The sequence below is a fragment of the Terrapene carolina genome, unplaced genomic scaffold (genome assembly GCF_002925995.2).
Source record: "Terrapene carolina triunguis isolate 2854851 unplaced genomic scaffold, T_m_triunguis-2.0 Scaffold94, whole genome shotgun sequence".
NCBI classification, from domain to species: domain Eukaryota; kingdom Metazoa; phylum Chordata; order Testudines; family Emydidae; genus Terrapene; species Terrapene triunguis.
The window spans coordinates 774,138-798,262 of NW_020664445.1; the positions used below are offsets into that span (position 1 = coordinate 774,138).

General features: G+C 46.7%; 1 protein-coding gene across 1 annotated transcript in view; it reads left to right on the top strand.

Annotated features, from left to right (window-relative positions):
* The first annotated feature begins 10,574 nt into the window (after positions 1 to 10,574).
* Positions 10,575 to 24,125, top strand: part of FKTN (fukutin) — a 41,562-nt gene continuing 28,011 nt past the window's right edge. The window contains exons 1-3 of the mRNA XM_026650846.2: positions 10,575 to 10,625; positions 13,902 to 14,091; positions 16,522 to 16,581. Coding sequence (XP_026506631.1) covers positions 13,987 to 14,091; positions 16,522 to 16,581 — 165 coding nt within the window. The 5' untranslated portion in view covers positions 10,575 to 10,625; positions 13,902 to 13,986. The remainder of the gene's footprint in view (positions 10,626 to 13,901; positions 14,092 to 16,521; positions 16,582 to 24,125) is intronic.

The window sequence follows — 24,125 nt, forward strand, 5'->3', positions numbered from 1 at the left end:
CAAACAGAGGCTAGGGACACTTCAAGAGCATGGTTTTGTATCCCTGCCCATCCTGGCTAATAGCCAATGATGGACCTATCCTCCATGAACTTATTTAGTTCTTTGTTGAACTCTGTTATAGTCTTGGCCTTCACAACATCCTCTAGCGAAGAGTTTCCCCAGGTTGACTGTGTGTTCTGTGATGAAATACTCCCTTTTTTTGTTTTAAACCTGCTGCCTATTCATTTCATTTAGTGACCCCTAGTTCTTGTGTTATGAGATGGAGTAAATAACACTTCCTTATTTACTTTCTCCATACCAGTCACCATTTTATAGACCTCTATCATATCCCCCCTTAGTCACCTCTTTTCCAAGCTGAAATCTCCACCCAGTCTTATTAATTTCATCTCATACGGAAGCTGTTCCATATCCCTAATAATTTTGGTTGCCCTTTTCTGTACCTTTTCCAATTCCAGGATATCTTTTTCAGACCAGCTCCAGTATTCAAGATGGGGCATACCATGGATTTATTGAGAGGCAATATTACATTTCTGGTCTTCTTACCTATCCTGTAAGGTGATTTTGGTACATGGTCATATTCTGTTAGGAATGTTGCTGCAATTCAAAATGGAGTTTAGAAATTCAAGATGGCGCATATGATAGGAAGGGTTTGAACGCCATTATGGTACCCTTTCTTCATGGCATTTTCCCGCCAAAACTCTGTTTTCCTCACGGAACCTGAGGGACAGAGAACTGGTGGGAACCGGTTGGGAGCGGTGCCTGTCAGAGTGTGCCTCAGGAATGCGCGCCTCAGAGAGCGTATAAGGGACTGTTAGTGGTGATGCAGGTGCTGTCCACCATCGAGGCAGCCATGTCCAGGTTCTTTGTGTGGCATCAGATCAAGACTTCGCTTATTAACATCTGTCAAGGACTCGGATACTTACCTGACTCCTGTAATCCACCAAAGGATCCAGTGAAGGCTGCACTGTCCGCTCAGATCTGTTGATCTCCTGCTTGGGCAGTAGAGAGCCAGATCCTCCCATGTTCCAGAGATCCTGAGACGGACCATCCGTTGCCAGTGTCCTCCACCTGCAGCTAGAAGAGAGACAGTAATTATTTTTTGGACATTTATTAGTTTAGCCAAGGGACAGTTTAAGGGCCTGGGCTTTATGCCCCCTTGCTGGAATCTATTCATGGGTATTTGTAGTGTTCCCCATAGTGAATCTTCCCCCAGTTGTATCTATCCCTTAATAAATCTGCTTTCTGTTTAAGGTTATATTCTTTCTATCCTTTATTTCAATGCAACATGGGCGGGAGGCACACAGATTTCTAATTCTCCCAGCTGAGAGATGCTGGTAGGAGTTGAACCTGTTGTATATGTCACCTCCTTATTATTCCACACAGAGATTTTGGGGTAACAATCCCTTTCCCTTTCCTAATGATTTCCCAACATTTTGTTCCCTTTTTTGACTGCCGATGCACATGGAGTGGATGTTTTCAGAGAACTATCCACAATGACTCCAAGATCTCTTTCTTAAGTTGTAAGAGCTAATTTAGACCCCATCATTTTAGATGTAGAGTTGGGATCATGTTTCTCAATGTGCATTACTTTGCATTTATCAACATTGAATTTCATCTGCCATTTTGTTGCCCCGTCACCTAGTTTGGTGAGATCCCTTTGCCACACTTTGCAGTCTCTTTTGGCATTAACTAATTTGAGTTGGTTTACTTGTGGCACCTTAGAGATTAACACATTTATTTGGGCATAAGCTTTCATGGGCTGAAACCCACTTCATCGGATGTGGGTTTTAGCCCATGAAAGCTTATGCCCAAATAAATTCGTTAGTCTCTAAGGTGCCACAAGGACTCCACATTTTTTTTGCTGATACAGCTTAACACGGCTACCACTCTGTAACTTGAGTTGGTTTGTATCATCTGCAAATGTTGCCACCTCACTGTTTACCCCTTTTTCCAGATCACATAGGAGTATGATGAACAGTACTGGTCCCAGTACAGACCCCTGGGGGACACCACTCGTTACCTCTCTCCATTCTGAAAACTGACCATTTAGTCAGACCCTTTCTTTCTTGCCTTTTAACCAGTTACCTATCCCAGAGAGGACCTTCCATCTTATCCCATTTTGCTTCAGAGCTTTTGGTGAGGGACCTTGGCAAAGGCTTTCTGAAAATCTAAGTACACTATATGCACTGGATCACCTTTATCCACATGCTTGTTGACTCCCTGAAAGAATTCTAGTAGATTCGTGAGGCATGATTTCCCTTTACAAAAACCATGTTCACTCTTCCCCAACAAATAGTGTTTATCTATGTGTCTAATAATTCTGCTCTTTACTATCATTTCACCCAATTTGCCTGGTACTGAAGTTAGCCTTAGTGGCCTGTAATTGCCGGGAGCATCTCTGGAGCCTTTTAAAAACATTGGTGTCGTATTAGCTATACTCCAGACATCTGGTATGGAAGCTGATTTAAAGGATAGGTTACATACCACAGTTAATTAGTAGTACTGCAATTTCACATTTGAGTTTCTTCAGAACTCTTGGGTGAATACCATCTGGTTCTGGTGACTTATTGCTGTTTAATTTATCAATTTGTTCCAAAACCTCCTTACTGGTCCTTACTGAATACAGTCAAGTCATGATCAGTGCCCCAGAGCAACCACGAACATCCAGTCCAGTGATCAGTTCATCTTTATCCACCACAAGGAGGCCCACAATAGAGTCACCCCTAGTTGGGTACTTTGCATTATAATTTTTCAAAATCTCCAAGGATGATTTACTCCTGGCTACGGGAGACCTCCCCGTCTGTCTCCCAGTAGGAAGTCCCCCGTGCTAACCTAATTTCTTCCCACAAGTCACAGACAGGTGCAAAAGGAGAAAGGTTTCCTGCTCTCTGGTTTGGATTCAGTGAACTGTGCCAGCCCGCCACCGGTTCACCTGCTGGGCTGTGTGAATTAGCAGATTGATCCCTATCCATTCAAGGTCCTGGGGTTCTCAATAACCAAATTACTAAACGACGCCAGGAGGGGAGACTGAAGCCTGAGCCCTCCCGAGCCCCACCGCTCCAGGTGTGGGGGGAAAGCCAAAGCCCGAGCCCCATCACCCTGCGTGGGGAGGCGAAAATCAAAGCCCAAGGGCTTCAGCCCCAGATGTGGGGCCTGCAACCTGAGCCTGACTGTCCAGGGCTGAAGCCCTCAAGCTTTGGATTCAACCTCAGGCAGTGGAGCTTGGGCTTCAGCTTTGGCCCCAGGCCCCAGCAAATTTATGCCAGCCCTGGTGACCCCATTAAAATGGGGTTGCAACCCACTTTGGGGTCCTGACCCACAGTTTGAGAACCGCTGGTCTAATGTAAAGTGCCACCCTGCCCACCACTTTTATCCTCTCTCCCCTACCTCAATGGGTTGTAACCAGTGACATTAACATTCCAGTCATACACATCGTCCCACCGGGTTTCCCCATTTCCCCACCCCAGGGAGAATTTCCAGCTCCTCTTCCTTATTGCCCAAGTTTCAGTGCCAAGAGCAGTGTTGCTTCCCTTCACGAGAGATGTCTTGCAGGGCACATACACTGCACCACAGCATTCCTCTGAGTCCACACTTGGGTTACTGCAGGTTGGGTTATCTATAAGCCAGGGAGAGACTCCATCTTACGTGTTCCTTTCTTCCCTCCATTGGAAGCTGCCGGGGGAGAAAGAGAACGTGTCCCTAGGGCTGAGGCAGAATGGGATTGCTGGCATTGCAGCATGGGATTGATGGTGTTGCAGCATGCTCTCCAGGAACCCTCAAGCCTTCCCTATCTGCTCTGCAGCATCAGAACAGCAGAGCCTGGATTGGAGCAAGGGAACAGCCTCTTTTCCCACAGAATCCTTCCCTCAGGCCCGGAGTATTTAGAGCAGAAATCCCTGTGGGTGTTAATGTTTCTCTAAAAAGAGTGGTGCAGCTTCTTGACTACACAATGCAAAGTGATCTGTTTGTAGAGATGCATAACGCCCTGTAGTGATTTCTCTGAGAAGATTCCCCTGAGCTGTTGTGGGAGGCAGGACCTTATTCCTTACCTCTCATGATAGGGCTGTGTGAGAGCTTGTAGAGAGCCAGAGGCAGCTTTCTAGAGGGTTCATTCAAAAATTCCCTATGGAACCTAGGGGCTGCGGCCTACAGCAGGAAGGAGCCAGGTGGTTGTTGGAATGACTCTAGGTGGAATGCTATGGGATGGCTTTCTGATCATCGCTTCACTCTGCTTCTTCCCACACCCACCTTTGGGGTAAGTCCATCACCTCCTCCTTAGTGTAGATGGGCTGGAAACCAGATATGGCATTAGGGAGGTTGCCCACTCAGCCCATGCACAGGAGGATCCATTGCAGTTCAAGTCCTCCTGCTTGTTGCAGCCCAGAGGAATGCATGACACTGAGCCTGAACTCTGTGACTGCATTAGTCACCAACAGGTGAGTGTGGCAGGAGAGGACACATAACATAAGCTCTGGGATCTGAAGAGAGGTCTCTGGAGCCTCGGGATGTGCAGGTTTGGAGACATGTGGCTCCTACCTAGTCCAAAGTAACCTGCCGTGCTCCCTGACAAGAGCCATATTAACAGGCAACACTGCGACTGACCCCCATGCCTCTCTATTTCCTTGGCCACATGTATTGTGTCCTTTTTCTGATGGCTAGTCCAGAAAAAGAGCTCACTACTGCTACCACCTCAGGGATTTGTTGGCTTGAGATCATGTTGATAGAAGCATGCAGTAGTGACAGAAACTGGGATGTCAAGCCCCTAGAGTGACTTCTTACCTTTATAGACCTGCCCTTTCATCGTACAAGGCTATTTTAAAGTTGAGTGTGATAGTAAAGAGACCCATTTTCAACCCTTCACCACACAAGACAAAGCCCGCAGTATTCATCATTAACTATTTATTTCTACGCTCCTGGCTCCCAAACTGTTTTTCCTCCTTACTGCCACCAGCCACCTTCGCGTTCTCCCTCTTCTCTCCCCAGCTCTGCTCACTTGAGTGCAGCAGCTCAGCGGATGCTCCAGCTTTACTCTTTCACTTCCATTCTTCTTCACTTCTGTGGATGGCTGTATTTGCCATTGAGCAGCATGATGGAAATACCTGAGTCCTCTGTCTAGGCATGCAGGCCCAGCAGCTAAAGCCAAAGCCCCACTGAGAGCAGTGGGAAATTAGCTTAGTGTGTCAGGAGTGGAGGCTTGGCCCATGGGGACCCCAGGCACTGCAGCTGCTGCCACCTACATGGTGAATCCTCCAACCCATCACCAAACAGCTCTTCCACATTCTGAAAACTGGCCTCACTGGCTGACTCTCTAGGAGCATAGAAACCTTTTGTTAGAGCAGGAGAGTCTCTTCAATGCAGCTCTCTTTCCACAGACCCCAGAGGGTCACAGTGAAACACCTGCAAGACTCTAGGAGTCTCTCAAGGAGTTCCCTGCTCAGTCACTTGGCACCCACTAGCAATGGTCTCTGACACTGTCATTGCAAAGGGGAGCTCAGTAGATAGTCCCTTTCTATGGCTTCCTGAGTGGGAGGGAGGTTGGTCTTGTAATTTAAGGCCTAGCTGTCAAAGTCAGGGCTCCTGGGGTTCTCTGGCTTTAGAGGCGGGTGGAGTCTAGTGGTTGGAGCTGGACTGGTATCAGTACCATGCTTCCTTCCTGCCTCTGGCAGTGATGTTGTGTGTGACCTTGCAGGCAGTTGCTTTCCATCCCTGTGCGCCAGCTAACAGAGATAATACTGACCCCCTCAGAGGGGCTGGTAGGGGTCACTACCGTAATGACTCAAATTGGAGTGAGTTGTGCTCTTGGCAGCGAAGGGCCCAGATTCAGTCCCCACGGATGCCTAAGGTATCTATATGTGGCCAAGGTTTGACTCACCTACCATTACAGACTGTTTAGCCCAGTCCTGGCCATGTATGGTGCATCTTCTCCTGGCCCTCTCTGGCACACAGCTCCATCACACACAAGAACATGGCCCACCAAGGACAATCTATCAGCTCCCATTTGGTGTTCAGCTCCAAGATGGATGGTGAGCCCTAGTCAGACCATAGAAAGACAAGGTGGTGTTCTTTGGTGGAAACTGCTGGAGCTTCAGCCTCTGCTCCCACCTCCACCCACATGCTAAGGGCTTCAAAAGTGGTCCCTGATCCCAGGTCAACAAAGTAGCTGAGGTGAGGCCAGGGTGGGTGGAATTACTGTTGGGACTGATCCTAAGAAAAGAGGAGATTTCTCCTCTGCTCTAGGGAGATTCCCATAGGAAAAGCAGCTGGGGTGGGGGTGGGGGCAATACAAGCACTACCCCTCAGCCCTTGAATAGCAGGCAACCAGGACTTTGGGAGACAAGGTACTGGTGTACCTGGACAGCAAAAAAGAGCATTGGAGAAATTGTACAATGTCACGGCTCGGTCAAGGGCAGCCAGACCTACTGGTCAGAGCCAGAGTCCACACTCACATGACAGGAGTTGAGACTCAGCTGGGTCAGGATTCTGGAAGATCAGAAGCACAAGAGAAACTTGCAATCACAACCACAAATCAGATGCCACGAAATCAAGCCAGGGGAGCAGCAGCAGAAACAGGCAGCACATGGTCCAGAACAGGGAGCAGCCCTGGTGTTCAGTCAGCTTCCTTTTCCTGCTGCTGCCTTAAGCAGGGCCAGAGGGCCAATTAGCTTCTCTGGGACTCCTCCAATAGGACCTCAGGAGTGGAGCCTCAAACTGGGGCTGAACTTCATGGGTCCTAGGTAAGCAATTTTCAGCAGGCTTCCAGGTGGAGGGTTGGAGTGTGGCTGCTTCCATGAACCCTACAGCCCTGGGTTGAAGACCTCTGGGTCCGGACAGTGAGTGATCTCTCCCCGTTCAAACCTCCTGCAGAAAACATTATCCAGGATCCTGGACACATCCTCTGAGAATAAAAGGAGGATATCATGATGAGAAATAGGTCTCTGTACCAGGGCTGGGATCCAGGGATAGGGAAAGCTCCCAACCAGGGTATGTAGCAGTAGCCCCGTTTGTTGCAAGAGCCCCAAGTGGCAGGAAGAGTCAACGGTTCTTACCTCCAGGAGATGCATGGGATCTTCCATCTGAGCCTCAATGAGACCCATGTTGCTTGGGTTGACAGGATGAGATCACCTGTCTCCACTGCTCCCTGAGCTGGGTTGGCTGCAGGATACATCTCTGTGAGAGGCTGGGACAGAGCCTGAAAGACAGATGTGACAATCAGGGTTCTGTCACCCCAGGGGGAGAACAGAGGGTCTCTGCACCCCAAAGAATAAGCAATTGAATCAACTGAGTCAATGCAGAATTATTGTACCATACAGGTACCTAATAAGGTCCTCTCATGGATTGGTAACTGGTTAAAAGATAGGAAACAAAGGGTAGGAATAAATGGTCCGTTTTCAGAATGGAGAGAGGTAAATGGTGGTGTCCCCCTGGGGTCTGAACTGAGACCAGTGCTGTTCAACATATTCATAAATGATCTGGAAAAAGTGGTAAACAGTGAGGTGGCAAAATTTGCAGATGATAAAAAAACTACTCAAAATCGTTAAATCCTAAGCAGACTGCAGAGAGCTACAAAAGGATCTCACCACACTGGGTGACTGCGCAACAAAATGGCAATGTTCAATGTTCAGAATTCAACGTTGATAAATGCAAAGAAATGCACATTGGAAAATACAATCCCAACTCTACATATAAAATGATGGGATCTAAATTAGCTGTTACCACTCAAGAAAGGGATCTGGAGGGGTATGGAACAGCTGCCAAATGAGGAGAGGTTAAGAAGACTGGGATTTTTCATCTTAGAAAAGGGATGACTAAGGGGGGGATATGATAAGAGGTCTTTGAAATCATGACTGGTGTGGAGAAAGTAAATAAGGAAATGTTATTTACTCCTCATCGTTCAAGAACTAGGGGTCACCAAATGAAATTAATAGGCAGCAGGTTGAAAAATAAAAATAGGAAGTATTTTTTCACACAACACATAGTCAACCTGTGGAACTCCTTGCCAGAGGATGTTGTGAAGACCAAGACTATAACAGGGTTCAACAAAGAACTAGGTAAGCTCATAGAGGATAGGTCCATCAATGGCTATTAGCCAGGATGGGTAAGGATGCTGTCCCTAGCATCTATTTGCCAGAAGCTGGGACTGGGCAACAGGGGATGGACCACTTGATCATGACCTGTTCTGTTCATTTCTTCTGGGGCACCTGGCATTGGCCACTGTCGGAAGACAGGATATGGGGCTAGCTGGACCTTGGGTCTGACCCAGTATGGCCGCTCTTATGTTTGGAAAGCTGACAACACTCTGGTGATGAATATCCTTGTGTGATGTAGGTCTGAGTGGGGTATAATGAGTTATATACATGTACTGGAAATACGCCCCCTGAAATATGTTGAGGGGTCAGACTTGATAAACCAGTTTGGCTTAGAGATAGAGAAGAAGTTCCTGTTTGTTTCATGTTCATAGAGCCATAGCTTAATAGCCAAGGCAGAAGGGGAGAAGAAAGTGTACCAGGGCAAGTGCAGGGGTAGGATCCGGTCAAGTGCCCAGCTCTCTCCCAGGTTTGTGGGTGAGAGCTAGGACAGGTCTCTGTTGGATAAAGGACAACGCCCTGCTCCTTACAATCCTCTGTGTCCATGGGAGAGAAGGGATGAATCCCTCCTTGAGAATCTCAGCAGCTTCCTAGGAAGGAGCCAGTGCTCTTCTCGGAGGGCCTTCTCCTGGACCTCACAGGGGTCTGATGCTCTCACTCCACAAGCCTGCCTGGGGTCTTGGAGTTAGTGCTCAACAGAACCAGGCAGAGCCCTGTTGTCGAGCACCAGCACCTTCCTTCTATCCCTGAAGGTGGAAGGGCCCCAACACTGCCCTGCACTGACTGCCCTGACCACGGATGGCTCTCAGGTAGCAGGACACAATGGAAACGTGGATCATCCAGTCTCTCATTTCCAGGCCTCCCCAGGGCTAAGGTAAAATTCCTGCTCCCCCTGACCATTATGCTCACCTCCAAGATGTGCTGGAGATTGTCTGTGCTGGGGGTTGCTGTCAACAAGCTCTTCAGCATGGCATCCATGTCTCTGGGCAGGCCTTCTTCAGAGCCTGCCAGCGGAGGGAGACCATGGGTCAGGGTTATGGAACCTGGGGCTACACCTACCAGGATGACAGCTGGCTCTGCAGTCCTTGCCCAGAGCAGCTCTCTGCAGAGGGCCTGGTGCACAGCAGGTAGGGAACAGCCAAGCTGCTAGGGATGGGAGCTGGGCTTCCTGGCAGAGTCCAGCATCTGAAAGGAAGGGATTCCCCACAGAGGGGCAACGTAATCTCCCGCAGAGGGGGAGTCTCCCCCTGACACTTGATTAAATCCTATGGCCTCTTCCCACCTCTGCCCACCCCACCCCCAAATCAGAGCAGCTCCAGCTACCGAAGAGAGCAAAAACCAGAGGCCTTCCTGGCCCTTGGGACAGAGGAGTAGGTTGATGATCTACCTGGATGTGAGTTTTGGCCTTCCCCAGGCCCATGCTCTATACTCCCTTCAGGGCAGCGCACAGGAACCCACCATGGACTGCTCCACCCTTGTGTTTGTCCCTACTTCGGTCTGCTTCATCTCTGTGCCAACCGTTTCCTCCTTCACCTCCCTGCAGCACTCGGCAGGGTGTGTGTGTGAACGATCAGCATGGTCCCCTTAAAAGCCCAGTCACCACTTAACCAGGACAAGAAGAACTTGACTCTACCCAAGCTCATTCTCTGCTCTGCCTCCCCAAGAGGAACACTCCTAACCCACAACCCCTGTAGCAGCAGATCCTACAGCCAGTTGGAGCCAGCCCACCTCACCCCTCCTGGCGGTGGGAGGGGAACAGGAGAAAGGTCCAAAGAAGTAAGAGATGAAGAGAAAGGAAGGAGGGATAGTGGAAAAGGTAAAACAAAAAGGACAAACCCTAATGTCCCCAGTGATATGGGACAAAATCCCAGGTGGGCTATAAAATTCTGCCACCTTAAACTAGTGTTTTCCATGCCTAGAATTCAGCTGGCACCAGGTGGATCAGACTGAACAGGTTCCAAACCTCTCCGAGGCTCTTACCTTCTCAACAGGGACGTCTGTTTTCTAGTAAAACCAGTAAAAGGAAAGGAGAAAACTCGAAAAAGGCTCCTCCTCGCGCTCACCTACGTGAACCCTAATACTCTCTCAAACAGAGACCTCGAGAAGGGGAATTGCTGAAGCTAAGCCACAGGGGTCTACGAGGTTTCCCTGGCCTTGCGCCCCTGTCCTGCCTGGCTGATGTCAACATCTCTCTGTGAGGTCACCACCACCTTTGACCAATAGGCTGAGGTCCTGCAAAAGGCCTTTGTGATGTCACTGCCACACACACCCCTCCCCTGAAGTGCCACAACCACCCATCCCCTGACGCTTCCCTGTCAGGCTCGTGCTGGCTGAGTCGGTGGCGGCAGCAGCGTGACCCAGGCCGCGTGCAGCGCTCGCACGGCCCCCGCACACCCTGCTCGCTGGGCGGGCGTCCTCGCGCCCTTCCTGGCGCATGCGCAAACTGTCCCACCGCTCTACCAGCCGCAGGCCCCCTTCTTCAGGCAAGCGCTTTACGGCTGCTGCAAACCACGCCCCCTGGCAGACGCGGCGGCGGCCCAGGTAACGGAATGGCGGCCCGCGGGGCTGCCCGCGCCAGCCCGGGGCCCGTGCGGGTGTGGAGGGGGGCCTGGCTGGGTCCGGCGCCCCGTGGGCTCCGAGCACGGGCCGGATCCGGGCCGCTCCCCGGCCAGCTGGTGGGGAACGGGGTCGGGAGGTGCAGGGCCCCCAGGAGCTGCGGGGGAACCGGCCCCGGCGCCGGGCCGGGCTCTGCAGCTGCCGGGGAGCGAAGCGCGCTCGCAGCGGCGGTCCCTGCCCGCGTGGGGTGACTCGGGCAGGCCGCTGGTCTCGGCCCGGAGCCGTGGTGCCGGTCGGGGTCGCCCCAGGCGGGGCGTTCGAAGCGCTGCCCGGCCCCTGAGGGGGGAAACCCCCCCCCCCCCCCCCCCCCCCACGCTCCGTAGAGCTCGGCCTTGAGCCCGAGTAACACTAGGGCTGCCAGGGGTCTGAGCACAGAAACCCCGTCCCCGTCGCCCTCTGCCCTGACCCCTTCCCCAGACCCCTTCCCCCCCCCCGCACTCACCTTCACTGGGCTGGGGCAGGGGGTTTGGGGGTGGGCGGGGGCTATGGGTTGAAGCAGGGGGTTGGGGTGCAGGAAGGGGGTGGGGACATGGGCTGGGGCAGGGGGTTGGGGGTGGGCGGGGGCTATGGGTTGAAGCAGGAGGTTGGGGTGCAGGAAGGGGGTGGGGGCATGGGCTGGGGGAGGGGGTTCTGACCTGGGGCAGGGGGTTTGGGGTGCAGGCTCTGACCAGGCAGCTCCCAGAAGCAACAGCAGCTCCTAGGCTCACAGGCGGCCTGGCAGCGCTGTGCCTGTAAGCACTGCCCCCGCAGCTCCCATTGGCTGTGGTTCCCCATTCCCAGCCAATGGGAGCAGCAGAGTTGGCGCTTGGGGCAGCGCGCAGAGTCCCCCTGGCCGCACCTCCTGCTAGGAGCCGCTGGACATGCCGGCCGCTTCCAGGAGCGGCACAGAACCAGGGCAGGTAGGGTGCCTGGCTTGGAGCCGCTGCACTGCCGGACTTTCTAGCGGCCTAAAATCTCCCAGATTAGCTTCAGTAGCTTCCGGGAGACTCCTGGCCAAAACAGGAGGGTTGGCAACCTTAAATATGCTTAAAGTGCTTTTCAAAGATTAACTATTCCCCAGAACATAGAATTCCTCAGAACATAAAATTTAAGGCAAGAAGGGACCATGAGATCATCTAGTCCAGTGCTTTTCAACCTGTGGTCCACGAACTCCTGGGGGTCTGCAGATTATGTCTAAGATTTCCAAAGGGGTCTACACCTCCATGTGAAATTTTTTAGGGGTCTGCAGATAAAAAAAGGTTGAAAACCACAAATCTAGTCTGACCACCTCTAGATCACAGGTCACTACCCTGTACCTGCACAATAACCGATGACCGAAATGAGACCCAAGTATTACAGTCCACAGGAGACTAGCCTGTTACATGCCCCAGACAGAGAATAGGAGAGTGCACCAATGTCTGAGGCCCTTACAATGGCAGGGATTACGTGAAATATGGCCAGATAATCTTGGCAAGTGACCTGCACCCACAGTTTGCAGAGGAAGGTGACACCCCCTCATCCCCAGTCACTGCTAATCTGATCTGGGGGGAAATTCTTTCCTGACCGCACATATGGTGCTCAGTTAGACCCTGACTATGTGAGCAAAATCCAGCCAGCCAACCACCTGAGAGAATGCTCAGTGCTACCTCAGAGTCCTAGCCCTCCCTGTCCAATGTCTGATCGCCCATGATGCTTCAGAAGAATGAGATTTAAAAAAAAACCAAGTCCTCTCAGAATACATTGGGCGGGGGGATTATTTACAACTGTTACAATAAAACTGACGTGCTTAAATTACCTGAAACATAGTGAGTAGCTAGCATAGATGAGATTAGAATTTGACTCCCTATCCTGAGCTCAGACCGCTATGCCAACCAGACAAATCCTTTACTTTTGAAATCAGACAGTGCTTTCATATCTCAGACACATACTGTTTGATTGTATGCTGGTGTTAGTGCCAGAATAGAATCCAATTTATAAAGTAGCTGAAAGCCTTACTAGAGAAGAACTGTAGGTGTTTCCCACCCAGCAGATTTCCCAAATTATGCCAGCTCAGAAGTGACAGATTGAGCTGGAGTCTCAAACTTTGATCCCCCGAATGGTAGTTGCGTTCTACTACTACTGCTATAATTAAATGTTGGTGTTCAAACTCACTATGTTTAAAGCTCTGATTTATGTTTTTGACTAGCATCATCAGTACTACTTTAAGCTCATCTTATATCAGTGGTTCTCAAACTTTTGTACTGGTGACCCCTTTCACATAGCAAGCCTCCTGAGTGCCACCCCCCATTATAAATTAAAAACATTTTTTTATATATTTAACACTATTATAAATGCTGGAGGCAAAACGGGGTTTGGGGTGGAGGCTGACAACTCGCGACCCCAGTTTGAGAACCCCTGTCTTATATGGACAGGGAACCAGAAGCTATTTAGCTAAGGAAGAGCAGGATTGAAGAAAGGAAATGAACCAAATGTTATCACTCTGAACAACACAATACATGAGACATAATCAGAGATGTAATCACAGTGTAAATGACTGTTCTAATGTCTGGTGTCTCCTCAAATGCAGGATTTTCTCTCACAGAATGAAGTTTCACTGCATTCTCATTAGATGTCCCAATTTCTGGTCAAGTGAAAGGAAAAATAAAACACAAAAGAGGACAACGTTCTCTTTCCTAGCAATTAATCCTGGTTTCTTGCTCTGATTGTTGTGGATCTGTTTTTCCTCTTTCTCCCATTATAGTTAAATATTTTAAATAACAAAATGGTCTCAATACTAAAATTGTTCCTCTCCCCAGCCAATGAGTCTTTTTAGGTAGTCTCCCTTATTTAGTTGGCATTTCTTCCCCTTCAGTAGGTGATTGTTCCTTATTAAACATGATAGTTGCACTTTGATGGTATTCTCACTCCAGTAGCTTTCCTAGATGTCTAGCTTATATAGTTAGGATTGCATCTAGATTGGCTGTAGTTTGAATGGGTTTTATTTGTTTAAAATATGTTTTTTCAAAGATAAGACTAGAAACCCAGCAGTCTCACTGATTAGCTCCTATTTCGTGTGGATTTACTCATAATTTGCATTACTTTTTTTCTTCTGTAAGTACTTTATGTTCACAGCATTTACTATAGTTTCAATTAGCTTTTCAGAACTGTTATACCTTGTTATTAAAAAGTAGATTCTATATGTATTTTTTTTACTTAAACTAAGTGACCTTCCTTTGCTCACAGAAAAGCAAAGAAGTAATACGCAATCTGAAAAGATGAAAAAGACTGAGCTGCTTTCAAGTGATAACCAAGTGAGCCCTGAAGACTAATGCAGAGAATTAATAAGAACGTGGTTTTGGCTCTTCTTACTTTGACAAGTTCAGTGTTTCTCCTGTTCCAGTTGTACTATTATAAGTACTACTTATCTCCAAAGGTAAAAAAAAATCACTTTAAAGACTTGAATTTGGCACAAAAAAAATTAAAATAGTACTTATTATGCTCAAGTGCGTTACAAATATTAACTAATTATTACTCAAAAATCCCTGTGGGATTGACAGCTATTACCATAAAATTGACATGCAAAAATTAAATACATTACCCAACAGGACACAGTGAGCAGGTAGCATAGAACAGATGAGATTAGAATGTTACTCTCAATCCTGAGCCACACTGCCAGCTAGACAAAGACTTTACCTATGAAATCAGACACTAGACTGAATTTCCGCAATTCCAGGTTTTGCTGCGCATTTGAACTCAGTCTGGTACATCAAAAGTTTTTTTTTTAAACTTCCTGAGTGCATGCACTTTGACTTAACCCAGACTGATGTATGATTCTGTGTTGCAACTTGAGACAAATGGAGTTTCTTTAAGGCTGTTTAGGGAAGCAAAAAAGTAAAATGCAATTTGTTGTTTGCTGCATCTTCAACAGATGTGTTAAAATTAAAAGAAGCTACTGTTTCTGCAGAATCTGTCACCTTTAACTTGTCTCTGGGGTTCTGTTGTAAAGCTTTCTAGATACCAAATGTAAATTCCTGTAGTTATGATTCTGATTTAGATGTAATCTTTCCATAATGGGAAAATAAAGGCAATAATTAGCTAAAATGCTGCTCGAAGTGAAATCTTGCCTCATGAGGATTAAATGGTTTATCTCTAGATTTCAGTTCACACAGTACAAGAACTGAAGGCAACATTATGTCTTCACTTTCTCCTTCTTTAGAAGGAGAGTCTGTTGGTATCTAATTTCCTGGCTTAGCTCTTTTGGTGGGGGGAACCCTTATTCAGTCTGAAGTCTTCTTAGTGTTACATGACATTACAGTCTGGCTTCCTCATATGCTGTCCACAGCAAAGCTGTGAATTAGAAATCATTGTCCACTAGGTAGCTAGGAATCTGAGGCTTTATCACAAATATTTTCTTATGACACAAATATTTTCCTTCTCAAACTTATCCATCGACAGTCATATCTTTGACAGGCTGCACCACTGAACCTCATGTATGACTTTTCCCCAGTGTTCTGAGGCTACTGGCATTATTTCATCTTCCTTTTTCAGAGTGGATTAATTTAAATCACTGACTTTAATCATGATTTAAATCAACAAATAGGAAACCTTGATTTAAAAAATCAATTTGAATCGTGTTTTGCATTTTAGTTATTTTCCATAAGAGAGCTTGATTTTCATTGGTTAGTAACCATTCAAACATTGATTGCAACTAAATGTAGCCTTTTAACTAAATGTGGTGCTTCTTTTTGCTAACCAGGTGGGTACATTGTATTTATGCACATTTATTTAAGCAAGTATATTGCTTAACTTAAAAGAAGTTACTTAATTTTTATATTTTTTTATGTTAGAAAATGGTGAATGATGCATTTCTTATTCGCTAGATAAATTTTTAACTTGCATTTTGCGTCAAGCTCTAGTTGGATGGAAATTCAAATTAAATTTAAAATGCAGAAAACTAGCATTTTAAATTAAATAAAACTACCTTAAATAGCCTGGATGCATAAGAAAATAATTATCAAAACATATTTTGCCTTTACAACTAACTGATTTATTAAACGAAGTATTATCTGTAGTTAGTGAATTGAACTTATTGTTTCTGGTTACCATGTCTTCATTTAGAAGTAGTAGATATCATCATCTCACCTTGTTTTTAATCATAGATTGAAAAGCAAGAAAGCTTGTTTTCCTTTTCCAACTCCCAATTACTTTTTTAACTTTGAATGCACTGAACTTGCTGAACAAGCTGAAATGAAGGAAGTATTCTTGCTGCAACTGCAGAAGAGGATACTGCTGTCAAAAGCTGGTTTAGCACTTCAGCATACTCTGATTTCAAGTCCTTTGGCCAGTGACTTCCATGAGTTCAGTAATTTGACTTTCTTTAATACTTTGGCAGCAAACATGTACCGCTTAATATTATTTTTTGTACTTAATTTAAATGATTTTAATATATTATAATAAGTTTAGGCCTAAACACAGGTTGTCAATTCAAAATGTAATTTTAAATATGTATATTTTTAAAATAAACCTATATTTAATTTACATTTAAAAAAATTGTTTTGTTTTGATTTTTTTTAATCTACTCTAACCCACTCTGTCCTTTTTTATTTTACTAATTGGCCTATTGACTTGGAAACATAAGGCTAGATCCAGCAATCCTTGCATGGTCCTTCTAAATATATTAAGTGAATACTACTGGCCGTGCTTTTTGCTCCATGTAACATATATAAGTAACTTAAAACTGCAATCCTTGAAATGTAAAGTGTTAGTGAAAAAAATATGTAAAATTTCCTTTTATAAATCTAAACAAAACCACCATTTGGGACATCTTAGCTTTCAAAATATCTTTTGTCCTTCTTCTTGCTAGAATGGAGCTGTTTTTTCAAAAGTTAAAGGAAGCCAGTCAGGACAAGATGGCATACAATGGGTATGTACAATGTTACTTATTTATGCAGCATCTCGTGTAAGTATCAATGAACTCTTATAGAATTGCAAATTATGGGTCCACTTCTGCATCCAGTTTAGTCATTGGGAATTTTGTTGTTTTAAATGGAAGCAGCCTTGATCTTACCGCCCTGAACATGACCATTAAAGTAAAGGGGATTTCTGAGTGCTCAGCTTCTCAGGATCATGCCCTGTGTGCTGTACATATAGAAATCTGGAAATCTTTAATTTACTTTTTTTAAAAGTGAATTTAGTGTTTGTGAAAGGTGTCAAATTGATGGATTTGAACACTGAAGTCTTCTGTTTATCCATAGAATACACTTGGGCATGCTAATGGGAGTGCAGTGCAAGCGTCTCCAAAGCTCCTGTGCCCCCATCTATAATAGACTGGTTTCAAAACCTATTCAGTTGGAACAGTTTAAATTGTTCATTCAGCTCTGTTTGATGCTTAATATAAATGGTGCTTCAGGGCTCAGAGGGAAGTCATTTTCCATGTCTGTTCAATCCTTGGCCCTTTTGATGAGACAACCAGCACTGGTCACAGTTAGAGCCAATTGTGACAATTAATTTCATGATGTAAACTTCTCTCTAATCAGAATTGGACTGAGGCACCTACTCATTTACATGAGCCAACCAACAATTATTTTTACAGTGTGCTCAGAGACATAACTTTTTTATTGATTATGGTGGTACCTAATGGGGAGAACAAAGCTGAAGAACTGAAAGTTCCTTACCACTGAATTCCACTCTCTACCATAAAGATTAATCAGATTAAATAGGTCATTGGGAGGTCTTGCTCTCCACTTCTCCAGAGGACTTTTTGAACCTTAAAAGAAAAGGTTCAGATTGGTCACTTGCTATTTAAGAGCAGAAAAAATTTAGATCTGCCTGGTGGCATTGTTAAAATGATGGATCATCATCATCGTCATGTTCCTATTACACCTCTGGCGTTTAGGGCAGTGACGAAGCTCCTCCACTCCTGTCTGTTTCTGGTAAGTCTTTCAATGGTTCCCCAGCTGTGGCCAGGGTTTTTCAGCTCGGCTTCCACAGCTCTTCGCCATGTTGTTTTCGGGCGGCCTCATTTTTGCTTGCCTTCAGGTGTTCATCTTATTGCTACTCTGGTGATGGAATCAGTTTCCATCCGAAGCACATGACCAATCCGTCTCCGATGCCTCCTGGCAATGATGGTGCTTAGATCCTCTTGGCTGCACTGCGTCAATAGATCTTGGTTTGAAATTGTTCTGGGCCAAAAGATGCAGAGGATTTTTCTGAGGCAGGTTGTGTGGAATGAAGACAGTTTGAACATTTCATACTTTCTCATTCCCCAGGATTCTGCACTATAAAGTAGTGTTGAATGTATGCAGCTCTGATAAATCTTGAGTTTGGTTTTGGTATTTTGATGATTTCCAGACTATATTTAAGCTCTTGAAGGTGTTCCTGGCTTTATTGATTTTGTTCCGGATGTCCTGGCTTGTTCCACCGTCCTGGCTGATGATGCTGCCCAAGTATGTGAATGTTTCTACATTGGTGAGAACATAATCCTCTGTCAGTGATGGTGAGGCAATATTAAAGTTCATGATATATGTCTTATTGCGGTTGATTTTCAGTCCAATTTGCTGGCTGAATGCGTTGAGTCGAGTTGTTTTTTCTTGTATATGGTGTTGGGTATGTGCTAGGAGAATGACATCATCTGCAAAGTCCAGGTCTTCAAGGGATGAGAAGAGTGTCCATTTAATGCCTCTTGGCATGTTTTCTGTTGTACACTGCATTACCCAGTGGATGGCAATGTTGATTGCAGACATGACATACCCCTGAAGTATTCCTGTTTTGACTCCAAAACTGAGCTCACTGTGATCAACATTGCATGTAAAGTTGAAATAGAAGCTTTTGATGACGTTAATTATACGGAAAGGACTTCCATATGCCCGCAGAATGCACCATAGGCTGGTCCTGTGAATGCTATCAAAAGCCTTCTCAAAATCTATGAAATTTATGTAGAGTTGCCGTTGCCATTTTAAGCACCGTTCTGTTATGTTTTGTAGAGTGAAGATCTGGTCTGTGCATCCACACCCTTTCCGAAAACCAGCTTGCTCTCTTCTGAGAACACTATCAACTGCCTCTGAAATACGCTAGACTATGATCTTACACAATACTTTGCTTGGCATAGATAAAAATGTAATACCATGCCATTTATTACAATCACTAAGAGTTCCTTTCTTTGGTATCTTCACCATAACCCCATTGGTCCACTCATCTGGCACTTTTTCCCTTTCCTAGATTGATGTAAATAGAGGGGCCAGGATAGATGCTGCTAATTTAGGATTTACCTTGAACAATTCTGCATTCAAGTTATCCTTGCCAGGAGCTTTCCCATTTTTTAAGGATTTGATGGCTTGAATGATCTCTTCCTTAGTTGGGGTATCTTCTTCCTCCTAGATGTTTGCTTCCTCTTTAGGTGGCTCCCTGTTCAGCAATTCTTTGAAATGCTCTGTCCAGCGCATTTCTTGTTCTTTTTCAATTGTTAGTAGGTGTCCTTGTTTATTCCTGATGAGTGTTTGTTGGTGTCTGCCATTTACCACTGATAAGCCGTGTCATTTTGTAGACGGTTCCTTGTTCACCACGAGCAGCTGCATCCTCTGCTTGTGTTGCCAGATTATCACTATAATATCGTTTGTCTGCTCTCACAAGGTGTGTGACCTCCCAGTGTGCCTTGCTATACTTCTCGGGGTATTTGTCCTTTAGCTTCTTGGATTTTGTGTCTAAAACTTTTTTCTTCAGGGCTCGTCTGGTTTCTGTGGCGTTCCATGTGCTGTGTGTAATCCACTCCTTCCGTCTCTTCTGCCTGTAGCCTAGACAGGCTTCACGGCTCTGTTTATAAATTACTGTTACTTTGTACCACTTCGTGTTGATCTCCTCATCCGCATTCCCCTCCTCTTCATCCAGGTCTGCAAGTGCCTGAAACCTGTTCTTTAACTGCAGAACAAAGGCTTTCTGTATTTCAAGGGACTTTAGCTTGTCAATATCATAACGTCCCTGTCCCTTGTTTGGTGGACCCACACTTCTCAGTTTTAGCTTGATGGAGGCTGTCAGAAGGTGGTGGTCACTGCCAACATCTGCACCCCTTCTCACTTTCACACCTGTCAGTGAGTGTCACCGTTTGCCATTGATCATGATATGGTCAATCTGGTTCTTATCTCTGTCATTTGGAGAACACCACGTCAGCTTGTGAATTTCACTATGTTGAAATAGGGTTCCCCCAATGACTAGGTCATTCATATTACAGAAATCAACAAGCCTTTCTCCGTTTTCATTCATGGTGCCACACCTATGTCTTCCCATTGCTCTGCCGTTGTTTGTGTTGTCCTTACTGACCTGGGCATTCAGGGCTCCCATGACGATAGTTAAGTCGTGACGTGACACTCTCTCTAACTCCTCCTGTAGTATAAGGTAGAATTTGTCCTTTCCTTCTTCATCACTGTGATTTGTCAGAGCATAACACTGAATCAGGGTGATATTATTATGTTTCCCTTTCAGTCTGGCTCTCAAGTCTGCTGCTGATGGATTTCCATTCAAGCAGGGAATCTCCACTCCCTTCTTCGAAAGGATGGCAACACCTCATAGTGTTGTACATCATCCCGTCCAGAAAAGAGCAAAGTTTCTCCTGAGGCAGTTGTTAATCTTCCTGATCCCATTCATCTGCTCTCACTGACACCCAGGATGTGTAAGCTGTAGCGTCTCATCTCTGGTGTGACCTGAGCTAGTTTCCCTGTTTCGTACATTGTCCGTACGTTCCAAAAACCAAGTTTGGTTTTTGTCTTGGTGTTGAGCACTTCAGTCTTTATGCCAGTGGCTTCCTTTCGGCTTTCACCACTGGCATTCATACGGGTAATTGACTCCTGAAGGCTATCACACACAGTAATGGTCGATTTCTCCGTCGCTGTTTCTGTAACATATTTTGTTTTTTACAGGCCAGGGTTGTTAGCCCTGTGCCTAACCCCCAACCTGGAGGACCAGGGTGTCTGTTTTGTCTGGCCCCTCCCCCACAGACCAATCCGGGAGCAAAAAACCCCCGCCGACACAGACTCTGGGGATTGTTAGAGCATGCAAGCTGTCCCACCATGACAGGGCATGGACACCAGAGGACAGAAAATGGATGGTCTTGCCAAATTATCTACCTTTTAGGAAATAGTTTATTTTAACTACAATTCATAATCCTGTGTATATGATACAGTACAGTAAGACTCTCCATAGCTTTCACGAAGAATCCAAACCCGAATATTTAAAGAGAGTTTATGGCAAGTGTGGAATTATGCAATGATTTGGATTTTTGTCCAGAGTCCTTGCCGTTGCTGGTTAAATTTTATACCAGAAATGTTTGTAGCCATGTTCACCTTTCAAAAATCTGGGTAAAGTAAAAGATGCCTTCTGTCAGATCACCATACAGTGTAATACTTATGTGCACCAAATGATGACTCTGTCAGATGAGCAAAATTACAAAGCATTTGAAGACATTGGTTGAAATTCCCTATTTTTGAAACAGAAGTATTGAACTAGGGTTGTGGGTTTGGGGACCTCAGAGATTCTTTTGTCCGTGTAGTCCTCAAAACACTTTCCCACCTTTTAAGAAACATTTCTGCAGGACCTGGCTTTGTCTTTCCTTTTCTGATGTAGAAGTTCTGATCCATACCTTTGTGTCCTTCCAAAGTGAATATTGAAATGCTTTGCTTATTGGAATTCCAGCTTGTTTAATAGGCTGCAGCTGGCACAAAATCACCAGCTAAAATTTTTACTGGCAGATAGTTACATTACATAATACTGCACACTCTTCCAGTTGTTTAACTTGCTGTCACGCTAGCTTCATGTTAGTTGTTTATGCTGACTTATAAAGCTCTTCACAAACGAGGCAAAGTTACCTTTCTGGGGGTATGTCTACACTACGACATTAGATCGAATTAATAGAAGCCGGTTTTATAGAAATCGGTTGTATACAGCCGATTGTGTGTGTCCCCACATAAAATGCTCTAAGTGCATAATGTCGGCGGACCGCGTCCACAGTACCGAGGCTAGCGTCGGCTTCCGGCGCATTGCACTATGGGTAGCTATCCCACAGTTCCCGCAGTCTCCGCCGCCCATTGGAATTCTGGGTTGAGATCCCAATGCCCGGATGATGCAAAACAGTGCCGCGGGGGGTTCTGGGTACATGTCGTCAGGTCCCTCCCCCTACGTCACAGCAACGGCAGACAATAGATTCGCGCCTTTTTACCTGGGTTACCTGTGCAGACAACATACCACGGCAAGCATGGAGCCCGCTCAGCTCAGATCACCGTCACCATATGTCATCTAGGTGCCGGCAGACGTGGGACTGCATTGCTACACAGCAGCAGCAGCTAACTGCCTTTTGGCGGTAGACGGTGCAGCATGACTGGTAGCCTTCATCGGCGATCTGGGTGCGGGCAGCTGTGGGGCTGGCAGCCGGAGGGCTGCATTGCACCAGCCCCTTGCCTTTTGGTAGAAGATGGTATATTACGATTGGTATCCGTCGTCATCGTACTGCAGTGGCTGTCGATCGTGGGCACCTGGGCAGACAATGATGGTTATCAGTCGTAGTATGCTATTTTCTGCCAAGTGCCCAGTATTGTCTGCTAAGCACCCAGAAGAGGCCGAGGGCGATCTGGAGGTGCTGGTAGACATGGGGCTGGCAGACGTGGGGCTAGATTGCTACACAGCAGCAACCCCTTGCCTTTTGGGCAGTAGATAGTATATTACGACTGGTATCCATCGTTGTCATACTGCAGTGGGTATCAGATTGTGCAATAGACCTGAAGGCTAACTGCCAAGCGCCCAGTATTTGCTGCCAAGCACCCAGAAAATGCCGAGGGCTATCAGTCATGCTGCACCGTTGTCTTAAGATGTAAAAAATAGATTTATTCTGTATTTATTTGCTTCCCCCACTCCCTCCTGCTAAACCCTGGCTTTTGAGTTCAATCTTTGGAGGGGGGGCCATTCTGTGTGACAGTTGTTTGTGTTTCTCCCTGATGCAAAGCCACCTTTCTTGATTTTAATTCCCTGTACCTGTACGCCATGTCGTCACTCGTCCCTCCCTCCCTCCCTTCTTCCCCTGGTCCGTCAGATGCTACTTTCGCGTCTTTTTTCAGACCAGACGCCATAGCTAGCACTGGGATCATGGAGCCCGCTCAGATCACTGCGGCAATTATGAGCACTATGAACACCACGCGCATTGTCCTGGAGTATATGCAGAGCCAGGACATGCCAAAGCAAAACCGGAACCAGCCGAGGAGGTGGCAATTAGAGCGCGGCGACGAGAGTGAGGAGGAAATGGACATGGACCTAGACCTCTCACAAGGCACAGGCCCCAGCAATGTGGAAATCATGGTGTTCCTGGGGCAGGTTGATGCCGTGGAACACCGATTCTGGGCCCAGGAAACAAGCACAGACTGGTGGGACCGCATCGTGCTGCAGGTGTGGGACGATTCCCAGTGTCTGCGAAACTTTCGCATGCGTAAGGGCACTTTCATGGACCTTTGTGACTTGCTTTCCCCTGCCCTGAAGCGCCAGAATACCAGGATGAGAGCAGCCCTCACAGTTGAGAAGCGAGTGGCGATAGCCCTGTGGAAGCTTGCAACGCCAGACAGCTACCGGTCAGTCGGGAATCAATTTGGAGTGGGCAAATCTACTGTGGGGGCTGCTGTGATCCAAGTTGCCAGGGCAATGAGAGACCTGGTGATATCAAGGGTAGTGACTCTGGGAAACGTGCAGACCATAGTGGATGGCTTTGCTGCAATGGGATTCCCAAACTGTGGTGGGGCGATAGACGGAACCCATATCCCTATCTTGGCACCGGAGCACCAAGCCACCGAGTACATAAACCGCAAGGGGTACTTTTCAATGCTGCTGCAAGCCCTGGTGGATCACAAGGGACGTTTCACCGACATCAACGTGGGCTGGCCGGGAAGGGTACATGATGCTCGCGTCTTCAGGCACTCTGCTCTGTTTAGAAAGCTGGAGGAAGGGACTTTCTTCCCGGACCAGAAAATAACCGTTGGGGATGTTGAAATGCCTATCGTGATCCTTGGGGACCCAGCCTACCCCTTAATGCCATGGCTTATGAAGCCGTACACAGGCAGCCTGGACAGGAGTCAGGACCTGTTCAACTACAGGCTGAGCAAGTGCCGAATGGTGGTGGAATGTGCATTTGGGCATTTAAAAGCGCGCCGATACAGCTTACTGACTCGCTCAGACCTCAGCGAAAAGAATATCCCCATTGTTATTGCTGCTTGCTGTGCGCTCCACAATCCCTGTGAGAGTAAGGGGGAGACATTTATGGCTGGGTAGGAGGTAGAGGCAAATCGCCTGGCCGCTGATTACGCGCAGCCAGACACCAGGGCGGTTAGAGGAGCACAGCATGGCGCGGTGCGCATCAGAGAAGCTTTGAAAACCAGTTTTGTGACTGGCCAGGCTATGATTTGAAACTTCTGTTGTTTCTCCTTGATGAAATCTCCGCCCCCC